At 53.2% G+C, this 11,425-nt stretch overlaps 1 protein-coding gene across 1 annotated transcript in view; it reads left to right on the top strand.

Annotated features, from left to right (window-relative positions):
• Positions 1-6,088: 6,088 nt before the first annotated feature.
• Positions 6,089-11,425, top strand: part of MKNK2 (MAPK interacting serine/threonine kinase 2) — a 28,420-nt gene continuing 23,083 nt past the window's right edge. Inside the window, exons 1-2 of the mRNA XM_037885448.2 lie at positions 6,089-6,361; positions 7,668-7,838. Of these exons, the coding sequence (XP_037741376.1) occupies positions 7,791-7,838 (48 nt within the window). The 5' untranslated portion in view covers positions 6,089-6,361; positions 7,668-7,790. The remainder of the gene's footprint in view (positions 6,362-7,667; positions 7,839-11,425) is intronic.

Below are 11,425 nucleotides of genomic sequence, written 5' to 3'. Positions count from 1 at the left end.
AGGGAAAGAGAACAGTGAACCCAAGTTTGTAAATCATACCCACAGCTGGGGAAGCAAGACTCAAAGGCTGCTCTTTCAGGGTCAGAAACACGGGCCACTCTTACTAGAGCTACAGGACATCTCCAGTTTAGGACTGCCAACTTTCTAGTCGCACAAAACTGAACACCCTTGCCCTGCCCCTGCCCCACCCCTTCCCTGAGGCCCTGCCCCTTCTCCGAGTTTGGGGTGCAGGAGGGGGCAGGGGAGGTGCGAGCTATGGCTGGGGGTATGGGCTCTGGGGTGGGTCCAGGGATGAGGGGTTTGGGGTGCAGGAGGGGACTCCAGGATGGGGCAGGGGGTTGGGGTGTGGGGGGGTGCAGGGTGCGGGCTCTGGGAAGGAATTTGGGTGCGGGAGGGGACTCCAGCCTGGGGCAGAGGGTTGGGGTGCAGCGGGGGATTCAGTGTGCGGGGTCCCAGTGGCGCTTACCGCTGCTCTCAGGAAGCGGCCGCCAGGTCCCTGTGGCCCCTAGGCACATGGGTAGCCAGGGAGGCTCTGTGTCGGCGGTGCCGACCGGTGCCACCAGGGTCCCTTTTCGGCCGGGCGTTCCCGTCGCAAACCGGATGCCTGGCAACCCTACTCCAGCTGTCAGCAGTAATAGGACTCTTATCCTGCCTATGGGCTTAGCCACTAGAGAACAACATCCCACTCACTCATACCCACAAAGCCAGGCCACAGCAAGAGAGCATTATTTCACAATCAAGGTTGGGGCGTGAGTCCGTGTTCCCATTCTTTTCACAAGAACAACAGGGTGTAAATCTCACTTGCCGGAGCCCGGGGCCAGTTTCAGAGGCATGGTGCGTCTGAGGGTATCTGTGCACTGCAATTGCAGGGTATAATTACAGCACATGTAGACAGGCCCCAGCTGGCTTTGCTCTAGCTAGCTCACACACCGATAGCACTGAAGCTGGACTTTAAATCAAGATTTGAGGACTTTAGTAACTCAGCCAGAGGTTACGAGTCTATTACAGACGTGGGTGGGCGAGGTTCTGTGGCCTGCGATGTGCAGGAGCTCAGACTAGTCAGCGGTTCTCAAACTTCATTGCACCCGACCCCCTTCTGACAACAAAAATTACTACATGACCCCAGGAGGGGGGACCGAAACCTGACCCCTCCCGAGCCCTGCCACCCCAGCTGGGGGCGGGGGGCCAAAGCCCAAAGGATTCAAGCCCGGGTGGGGGCCCTGTATCCTGAGCCCTGCCGCCCAAGACTGAAGCCGAAGTCTGAGCCCTGCCGTCCAGGGCGGGAGCTCTCGGGCTTTGGCTTCGGCCTCAGGCAGTGAGGCTCAGACTTCGGCCCTGTGCCCCAGCAAGTCTAACGCCAGCCCTGGTGACCCCATTAAAACGGGTTCCCGGCCCACAGTTTGAGAACCGCTGGACTAGACAATCATGGTAGTCCCTTCGGGTCTTAGAGTCTGGGAGTCTGTTAGACTTCAGCACGGATCCAGGGTCCCAGAATGGCTTTCACAGCCCTCTGGCTTCACTGCTCTTGGTAACCTGAGCTAGTTTAAAGCCAGCTTGGGTCTGCTCTGTCTACACACGCTGCAACCACACCCCACGATTGCAGCGTAGACAGACCCGAGCATGTGCAGTAACTTACCACGGTAATGCCTGAAAAACTAATTTGGGCCCCATGATGCTGAGTCAGCCACTCAGAAAGTGTAGTAAGTGTCCTCTAAAAGAGAGTTACATTTTTCTCAGTTCTGATTGGCTGAAACACTGTCTGACCTAAAACAGTTTTGAAGACTATTCCAAAAGGGTATTTGATACATTTAAATCAGGGGCTCCCAATGTTGGATCCCATCATTGTGGGGGGATGGGGTCATAAACAGATGTCAGGGGGTCAGACCATCTCACACTGCCCGTAGTGCTGAATGGAAGGGCAAACCTGGCTACAGGGGAGGGGCATCCCAGTAGCTAAAAAGTTGAGAACTGCTTATTTAAATGCTTTGAGAGCGAGAGATTAAAACTGATTAAATAAGTCAGCTGCAGTGCGAATGCCGTAAATTCACAAAACTGCCCTAGGGCAAAAGGGATCATTTTGGGGGGAGAAAAGCACCCATTTTTGTGATTCCATCAAAAATTGATGGTTCCTCTTTACCTGTGAAACTTTTCATATGCCTGTTCCTAGCAGCGGTTGTCTTTGCACTAGTAATGTGGTGTTTATGACAAGCAGCCAAACCATGCGAGAGAATGGGCAGTTTTCTAGTCAGTGAGAAAAAATTTTCTCCTCGGCGGGTGGGAACTGGGGCAGGAGCCGTTTAAATTGCTAGTCTCTGCCTTGGGCAGGAGGAAGTCTGGGGCATGCTTTACTTTGGGATCAGAGTGGAGGGAAGGCCATGAACAGATGTCTAGAAGTTCTTCCCATACCTTGAAATATTGTGATGGATAAAAATATGGGTGAGAAATAACCAGGGCAGCCAAATTTGGGGAAAGTGTTGAATTGAGTCATTGAGAAGGTGCCTGTAGATGGGGAACTGTGTAATGTTCATTTTGGTCACACCCTGCTCTCACCTGGAGATTTGACTTCTGTGCCTCTGTAAACTAAACAAACACCACTGAATGCATCCGATGCAGTGAGCTGTAGCTCACGAAAGCTTATGCTCAAATAAATTTGTTAGTCTCTAAGGTGCCACAAGTCCTCCTTTTCTTTTTGCGAATACAGACTAACATGGCTGTTACTCTGAAACCAAAGGGCCAGTTTCCCCATTACGTCAGTGCTTGTTTACACTAGTGCAAAGTGGGTGTGAAAAGCTACCATTCTGATTTGCCAACACTTTGCACACACCTTGCACTGCTGACTACTAGGTAAAGTGAGAACCAGGCCAGCTACCTGTTTGCTCTTTTTATGAGGAAAAACTGAACTCAGATGACACTTAAAATAACAAAGCAAAACATGTCATGAGTCCAGTAACACAAATAGGCTCACCAATCAGCCAATGATTATTGATTCTGATGATGTCATGCTCCGCTCTTGTGGTTAATTGGCTGGGTGTGTTGTCACTCTTTATCCTACAGTATGAGCAGTGTCTTAATAAGCCTGAATCTGGTTTTAGCCTGCTCCTGTAGTTGAAGTCATCTAGTTTAGTGGAGCAGCTGTGTGCTTTCCAGTCCACCTCCTACCATATCAGCATTGCCTCAGGCGCAGGCAGATGGGAAGCATAGTCATGCAAAACCGTGGCTAACTCGGGAATCTGGAGGAATACAGGAAGAGATTTTAGGAAGGTAGGAAATGGCTGGAAGTGGATGCTAGCCAAATTCAGACTAGAAATAAGGGTACATTTTTACCAGTGAAAGTAATTAACCCTTGAAACAACTGACTAAGGGTCATGGTGGATTCTCTGTCACTGACAATTTTAAAATCAAGACTGGATTTTCTTAAAAGATCTCCCCTAGGAATGATTTTGGGGCAGTTCGCTGGGCTGTGTTGTACAGGTCATACTAGATTATTACAATAATCAATCAAGTGTTGGAATCTATGAAATACCACCCCAATTTAGTTTAGTATCCTGTTCTTCCCCCCCCCACACACACTGGCCAGCTACCACCATGTTCCCCCAATCGAGGAGAAAAATTTCTTCCTGACCCCAGCTGGTGATCAACATACGCTCTGAAGCATGAGGAGTGCGACTTTTATCCTCGCTAGTTTGAAAGCAAGTGTTGTTATCCTTATTGCTACCCAGTCAAGATCCAATCTGAACAAGCTGTTTGTCTCAATAAGTATCTTGTAGCACTGAGTTCCACAGGTTGGTTGCATTTTGCAAAAAAGAAACTGCAGTTCTTTTATCAGTTCTAGATGTGCCCCTAACCTTCTCTGCACACTGTATAGCCCCCTCCCCTCTGTGTGAACATCACAATCAGCAGTTGAGCTGTAAACCCACAAAGACTTATACCCACACACTCAAAGCTGTCCTGGGTCCTTTCGTGTCTTATGCCTGCGAAGATACGGGTAAACAAATCCCACGTTTCAAAGCTGGAGACACTCACCCCAGAGCTCAAGAAGGAATTGGCTCCCAAACTGCTATCTGTTGAATACTTAGCAAGGTCTAGTGTGTCAGTGGGAGCCCTGCTGGAGGCAGAATGCCAGACTAGCGGGAATCAATGCTGGGATCTGATAATGGTAAACCCTATGCCCCTAAGACTCTGTGCCTTGAGAAATAAAACCAGAGCCAACTTGCTGATAAAGGGATAAAAGGAAGAAGTATAGTAAGGGACAAATACATGTTAGGTACCCGCCATTGCTCTTGAAATGGGTGGTGCACACGTGCATAAAAAGGGTGCAAAGACAATAGCATTCTTTGTTTTGCGGGGGGGGGGGGAGATTAGTGTTGCAAAGAGTTCTAGCTTTCTTAAGAGGCCTCGGAAAGTGGTTGTACTGGCTTCAAAACAACCACCAAGCAGCGAAGTGCCGACAACAGGAAAAGCCCTGTGCAGAAGTGATCCTGTGTGGTCGCTGTGCTGGGGGGGGCGGTGTTAACGTTTGGCATCCCATGCTGTATAACGATATCAGAGTTGCACGGTGGAAGGACGCAGAGAGAGGGAAGGGGGGGTTCTTTGCAGCCCTGGGTTGTGGGGGTGTTTCTGGAGAAGCATGTATGTCAGGAAGCGGGGTTAGATGGGGGATTTAGGGGCGGGCTGTCCCTGATCAGGGTGCATCTTGTGGGCTGGAGCTTGGGAAGCAGCAGGGGGCTGTGCATTGCTGGGTTGAGTTGATGGAAAAAGGAAGGCAAGAAAATACTGAGGGTCTCAAGCTGCAGGATGGCTCTGGAATGGTGTTTGTGTCATGCTGTGGTGTCAAAGCAGCACTGAGGAAGGGGGGGAAGAAATGGGGGTGTCTCTGCAGCTGTGAGTTGGGGGGGAGGGGCTCTGCAAGGCAGGGATGGGCATTGACTTCTCACTGTAAAGGCCCAAGGGGTCTATACGTGTCCTTGTAGCCATGTGTGTGTTGGGTGTGTGTGTAGTACTGGGGGAACAGGCAGGGCTCTGTCCCTGTAACTGGGGGGTTGGTGTAATACTGGGGCAACAGACAGGGGTCAGTCTGTCCCTGTGGCTGGGGGCGGTGCAATGCCAAGGGAGCCTGGGGATGGGGGACGGTCCTTGTGGTTGGGGGCGGTTCAATGCCTGGGGAATAAGGGGGGCGGTCCCTGTAGCTGGGAGCGGTGCAATGCCAGGGGAATGGGGGGGAGGTGCAACGCCAGGGGAATTGGCGGGGGGGGGGGGGGGTTGGCTCCTTGGGGCTGGGAGTGGTGCAATGCCAGAGGAATGGGGGGAAGGTGCAATGCCAGGGGAATTGGCGGGGGGGGGGGTCCCTGGGGCAGTGCAATGCCTGGGGGGGGGGTTGGTCCTTGGGGATGGGGGCAGTACAATGCCAGCGGGTTGGGGGTGGGGTCAGTCCCTGGGGCTGGTGCAATGCCAGGGGAATTGGGGGGCTGGGCGGGAGTCCATCCCTGGGGCTGGGGGCGGTGCAATGCCTGGGGAATGAGGGGGGCGGTCCCTGTAGCTGGGAGTGGTGCAATGCCAGGGCAATGGCGGGGGGGGGGGTGCAATGCCAGGGGAATTGGCCGGGGGGGGTGTCCCTGGGGCGGTGCAATGCCGGGGGGGGGTGTCGGTCCTTGGGGCTGGGGGCGGTGCAATGCCGGGGTGTTGGGGGTGGGGTCGGTCCCTGGGGCTGGTGCAATACCAGGGGAATTGCGGGGGGTGTGTGTGTTGGTCCCTGGGGCTGGGGGCGGTGCAATGCCGGGGGGGGGTGCAATGCCGGGGGGGGGTGTCGGTCCCTGGGGCTGGGGGGGGTGCAATGCCGGGGGGGGGGTGCAATGCCGGGGGGGGGTCGGTCCCTGGGGCTGGGGGCGGTGCAATGCCGGGGTGTTGGGGGGGGGGTCGGTCCCTGGGGCTGGGGCTGGTGCAATGCCAGGGGAATTGCGGGGGGGGGGGGGGGGAGTCGGTCCCTCGGGCTGGGGGCGGTGCAATGCTGGGGGGGTGTCGGTCTCTGGGGCTGGGGGCGGTGTAATGCCGGGGGGGGGGGGGTGTCGGTCCCTGGGACTGGGGGCGGTGCAATGCCGGGGGGAGGTGGCTCTGTCCCTGCAATAGCTTGCGGGGGGGGTGGCCTGGCCTGGCCCAGACCGGTCCGGGGTGGCTGCTGTCGGGCGGCACGTAGGGCGCGGATCAGCTGACGAGCGGGGCTGGCCTTGCAGCCCCGCCGCGGAGGGGAGGGATATAAAGGGCGGCGCGTCCCGCACCCCGGCCCCGTAACTCCCCCTTGCAGCGCCGGCGGCCCGGGCCGTGTGTACCATCAGCAGTGGCGGCAGCGCTGCGGAGCCCGGGCTCGGTAGGGACTGAGCCGGGGGGCGGACTGCAGGGCATGGGGGGGTGTCCGCGGGGTGGGGGGTGGGGGGTGGGCGGACTGCAGGGCATGGGGGGGTGTCCGCGGGGTGGGTGGGGGCGGACTGCAGGGCATGGGGGGGTCCGCGGGGGGGGCGGACTGCAGGGCATGGGGGTCCCCGGAGGGGGGAGCGGACTGCAGGGCGTGGGGGGTCCCTTTAGACAGGGGGTGGCTGAAGCGGCTACCCCAGCACTGGGGCGGGGGGCAGAGACTCCCCCAAGCAAGACGCCTGTGGGGGAGGGTGGTTGCAATGGAAGCCCCTGGATCCGTGCAAACGCCCCCCCCCCCCCCCCCGCTGATCTGGGGACGAAGCGCGGGGACCCCCGAAAGCAGCTGCAAAGGAGAGACCTTTGTGGCGGGGGAATTGCTGCTTTTCTTGCATGGATTTCAAGTGGTGGGGGGGCTGACCCCAGGCCATTCCTACTCGTGGGCCCGGAGCTGAAGCTGGTTTAAGGAGTGTGTGTGGGGGGGTGTTTTTCGGGAAGATCAAACCCTTATAATCTCTCCTTTACAGAGACCTAGATCTAGTCTTGCAGGGGGTGTGGTGTGTGTGTTTTGCATTAAGGTGAAATCCCCCCGCCCCCACCACCAAAAAAGGTGGATCTCTGAGATGCAGATGACTCGTGTGTGCTGCAAAACCCCTTTCTGCTGGGGGGCTCGGGGTTGTTTGTAGCCCAGAGGACCCCCGCAGCGCACAAGGAACCTGAGTTGGTGCAGTTTCCCCTGTCCCCCAAATAGTCCTGGTTCAGAATAATTCTCTTTGTTGTCACTGTGGTGCATGGACGCGCAATGGCTTCAGATCTTGCAATGCCAGAAGCTTCCCCTCTCGCTTCTCATTTAGAACCAGACACCGGGGAGTTTTATTGACCTGGCTACTGGGATGGGGGGAGAGTCTGATGAGGTGGGGGGGGGCTGTTCGCATTGCAGCCTGTTCTGCCTTGTTTTGTATGGATCAGCTGGCGGGGAGCACCCTGGGGGCTTTGTTTTGGTTCAGGTTTTGTGTGCTGGGGAAGCAGTCGGAAGAGGCCCAGGGAAGTAGAAGTTAGGGCTATTGCTTTGAAAATAATCTTCATTTGTATGTGCAAGATTGAGGTGCTGGCGAATTAATGGCTTTATAGGGAGAGCGGGCAGGCCATTCATCCAGCATTAAAATGTATCTGTGCCCTCTCCTTGAGTAAAAATGTCACAGGATGTCGTATAGGCTCCCCAGAAGCCGTCTAACAATCCCTGTATCTTTTTCCTTTTCCTCTAGGGTCTCCATCCAGCCAATCAGAACTAGCTCTCCTGCTTTCCCAATTTACTTTTTTCCCCCCCATCTTTTTATTCAGTTTTTTTTTCCCTTCCTCAACGTTTTTTGGTCAAAAATCTCAACAAAATGGTGCAGAAGAAAACAGAAATCAAAGGTTTCCATCGTTCTTTCAAGGTAAACCTTACGAAGTTCTTTCTTTTGTTCTGCATTTGAGCCTCTGTGTTGTGGTGGTTTTTTTTCTTTTTTTTAAATTGATGTGTCAATTGATTTTTGGTTTGTTTACATCAAAGTTAGAAATTATTTTTGTTCTTATTTTTTCATGCTGGGACTGTAAATTCTGGAGGCGAATTTGCAATTCGGGTGGGAATCCTTGGAAATCAAGAGGAAATTTATCTTGTCCAAAAAATGCACGCCGAGCTTCAGGGACGCTGGAACCAATAGTAGATGGGGGAACCCTTGGAGCATTAGAAACTGGCTAGGGCAGTCCTATTTATGTCTCTCTATTGAGACTAGTTCTTTAGGTAATAAGAGTATGTGGTGCTTTTACAGCTTAAAAGAACGGCAGACACGTGAATATACGAATAACCAATGAGGTGGTGGACTGCTTGCATGCTCATTGTTAGCTCAAAGGATTTTTAATCTTAGGGTCTTGCTAATTTAAGGAACAAATGACCGAACTGAAGTGTTTCTCTATATGGAGAAATATATGTGAAACCGAAAACAGTGGGCTGATTTGCGGGAGGTGCACAGAGTTTTTGTGTTGGAGTTAGGGGTGTTCAGTAGCTCAGCCAATCAGGCCTCAGTGGTTATGTCTACGTAGAAACTAAACACCCACAGCTGGCCCAGGCTTGATGAGCTGGGACTGAGGGGCTGTAAAATTGCAGTGTAGACATTTGGAGCTGTGGGACCCTGCCAAGAGGTCACTAAGCATTGGCTGATCAGGGTCCAGAGTAGCTACCTATTCCCAACGGCTCAGTAGCTTGAAATCAGTGTATGTTACAGGATATTGCTTCACCTATGCACAGTGGATGAACTTCCTTGTTAGTGTTGCAACTATCACATGGCTTCTGCTACCCCAAAAACCACCCAAAGGAAATACAAGTCCTTCTTGGTATCTGAAAATGGGGGTTAGAGATGTTTTGAAAGTGCCAAAGGCATTTAGGTACATGAGTCCTATTGAGAGTCAGTGGGCTGCCTTCTCCTAAATCCATTCAGTGGTGTTGCAGATCTCTGCCTTAATAAACTCCTGACCATATTAATATTAAAAAAAAAAGTCTCCAGCTACATACTTGGGATAAAGGGGATGGGAAGAAAGAGAAAACATTATCTACAAGAAGATTTCCTGTTGGAAGATGTGGTATAGATACCTGGCTTCCTGGATGTGGGTTATTGACCTGATTGCAGGGGGATTTCACCAGATGCCTCTATTAGGTCCATGTTTGCCCTGGGTCTGACTCTCAATGATGGATTGAGGGTTTTAAAAATGGTGCCTGGGGAATAAATTTTCCAATGTTACAAAGACTCTTGCTCTTAAAATGACCAGAGCAGCACTGTGGATTAGGATCCTCTCCCTCTCCCCTCCCTCCCTCCCTCCCTCTCAGTGAGCTGGGGGTTTTGAACCATAAGTTGTTGTTGTCAATGGCACGGCCACGGTTAGGGCAATAAGAGCGTTGGTTCTACCGGCAGCGTGGCAAGGTGCTCTGGTGGGAGCTGATGTAGGTCTCGGTGTTGTGCAGGCCTCTACCTCGGAAGAGTTAGTGGGATGGACCAAATATTGCTGGTTTCAGTATCTTTTGCATAGGGTCGCTGAGCACAGGCTCCAGTGCGTTTACATGGAAGAAACGTCTTTGGCGCTGGTGGGAGACTCAAGGGGATGTCAAAATAGCCTTGTCTGCTGCTCTTGGGATCCTGCCACCCAGCTGCCTGAAATCCACCATGAATGTCCCTGGAGCCTCTGTTTCCTTCAGCCTCATGGAAGTTGTTCCATGGCTACGCACTGTACTGCGCCAGGTCCCAGGCCTGGCAGGCAGGAGGCAGCCGGCTGTGAAATAGGCGCTTTCCCCAAAGCTTGGCGGTGCCCAGCTGCCGCACCACCTCCTCCTCCTGGTGTAAGGCTCCCAGTCATGACCGAGCCCTCCCTGACTCCTCCAGCACCCAGCTAGGAGCGTCCTTTTTCTTGCTGCGTCTTCAGTTCTCTCTCGGATCAGGGCCCATAAAGAGGATTCGGGTTTAGTGGGATTTTTTTTCCCCCCTATGGTAAATGTCTTGTCTATGTACGACTCCCTATTTCTGGAGGTCCTGCTCTCTCTATTGTGCGGCTTATGTGTCATAGATTCCCTGGCCAGAAGGGGCCATCATGATCACGTAGGCTGACCTCTTGTAGAACACAGGCCAGAGAATTTTCTCCAAAATCAATAACTTACTCCAGCCGTCCACCTAATCTTGGTGTAAGGGTTTTTTCGGCTTTTATCTTGGGGCTACATCTCTCTAAATAGCGCGGATTAAAACAGAATTAGTCCGTTGCTCTGAACCAGCCAGAAGGGCTGCATTTAACAGCCCAGTTCTCTTGTATGTGTCAGCATGTTGTGGATTCAGGATATGGCAGCTGGCACAGGGAGTTGAGACTCCATGAATGGTCTCGTTTGTTCGACCCTCTCCTTCTTGCAGATTTAAGGCCCTGTCCTGCCAGATGCTGAGCGACCTCTCGAGTCATGCTGTTGAGGGTGCTGAGCACTCGGGGCATTGGGTGATTTGTTGGGGTTTTTTGTCCTCTCCTGTTCTCCCTCCGTCATCGCCCGCCCCGCCCCCCCCTCCACCCCCCGGCATAACTGGCTCCTGGAGCAGTGCCCGTTGCAGGGTGATGTAACTTCTGTTTGGTCTCGTGGTGGGGGTGCTGTTACGCAACCCCCTCATTCCATAATAAACCTGTTGCTGGGGGATGATGCGGAGTTAGTGGATTGGTCACAAAACTTCTAAGTGGAGAAAGAAAATAGTGGTGGGGGGGCGGAGGAAAAAAGGAGCCTTGCAGAAGGAGGCGAAAGGGAAATGCTTAGATGGTCTCTAGAACAGAGGGAAATTCCGGAGACCCTGCACTTCTGGTGTTTAGCGTGCCTTTGCTACAGTGTCTCTCCGAATGATTAGAAAGCAGCTGGCTCTGGGTGACCTTGGGTAATAAGGGGCACAGTAAAAATGGGCTCCTTTGGAGGTGCTGTGCCTGCAAAACGTTGATTCTTACTGTGACAAACCCAGGAGCCCTTCTGACAGCCGAAAAGACACGCAATCGCCTGCAGATTCTTGCCTGCAAAGCGTCCCGGATTCTAGGGGTTCTGAATCGTCCCCTCATGGGCCGCGCTGCTGAAGGCAATTGGGCTGGCCTTCCACCAGGGAGAAAGTAAACACGCGCTTTCTAGCTGTTTCTAGCCGTTAGGGAAGCTGGTGCTAAGCCCTGCTGATTGGCTGCAGGGGCAGCCGTTCGTCTGACACAGCCTTCCTCCTGGCTCGCTTCCTCGCAGGCATGGCAGTGGGGCGTGTGTGGTTTGTTTTTAATTCAGAGAGAATTCCACCTCCACCCAAACACATTTCGTAACAGGGGGAAGGCTTGTACTTCGGTTAACGAGCTCTCTTTGGGGGGATGGGAGAGAAGCATCCTGGATCTTTAGCTTATAATACTTTCTTAGTGCTTTCCATGCAGGGATCTTCGTGTTCTCTCCATGTTACAGTTAGGGAAACTGAGACACAGAGTGGTGATGTGATTTCCCTCG

This window comes from Chelonia mydas, chromosome 25 (assembly GCF_015237465.2).
Source record: "Chelonia mydas isolate rCheMyd1 chromosome 25, rCheMyd1.pri.v2, whole genome shotgun sequence".
NCBI classification, from domain to species: Eukaryota; Metazoa; Chordata; order Testudines; family Cheloniidae; genus Chelonia; species Chelonia mydas.
This window is presented reverse-complemented; position numbering and strand designations above follow the sequence as displayed.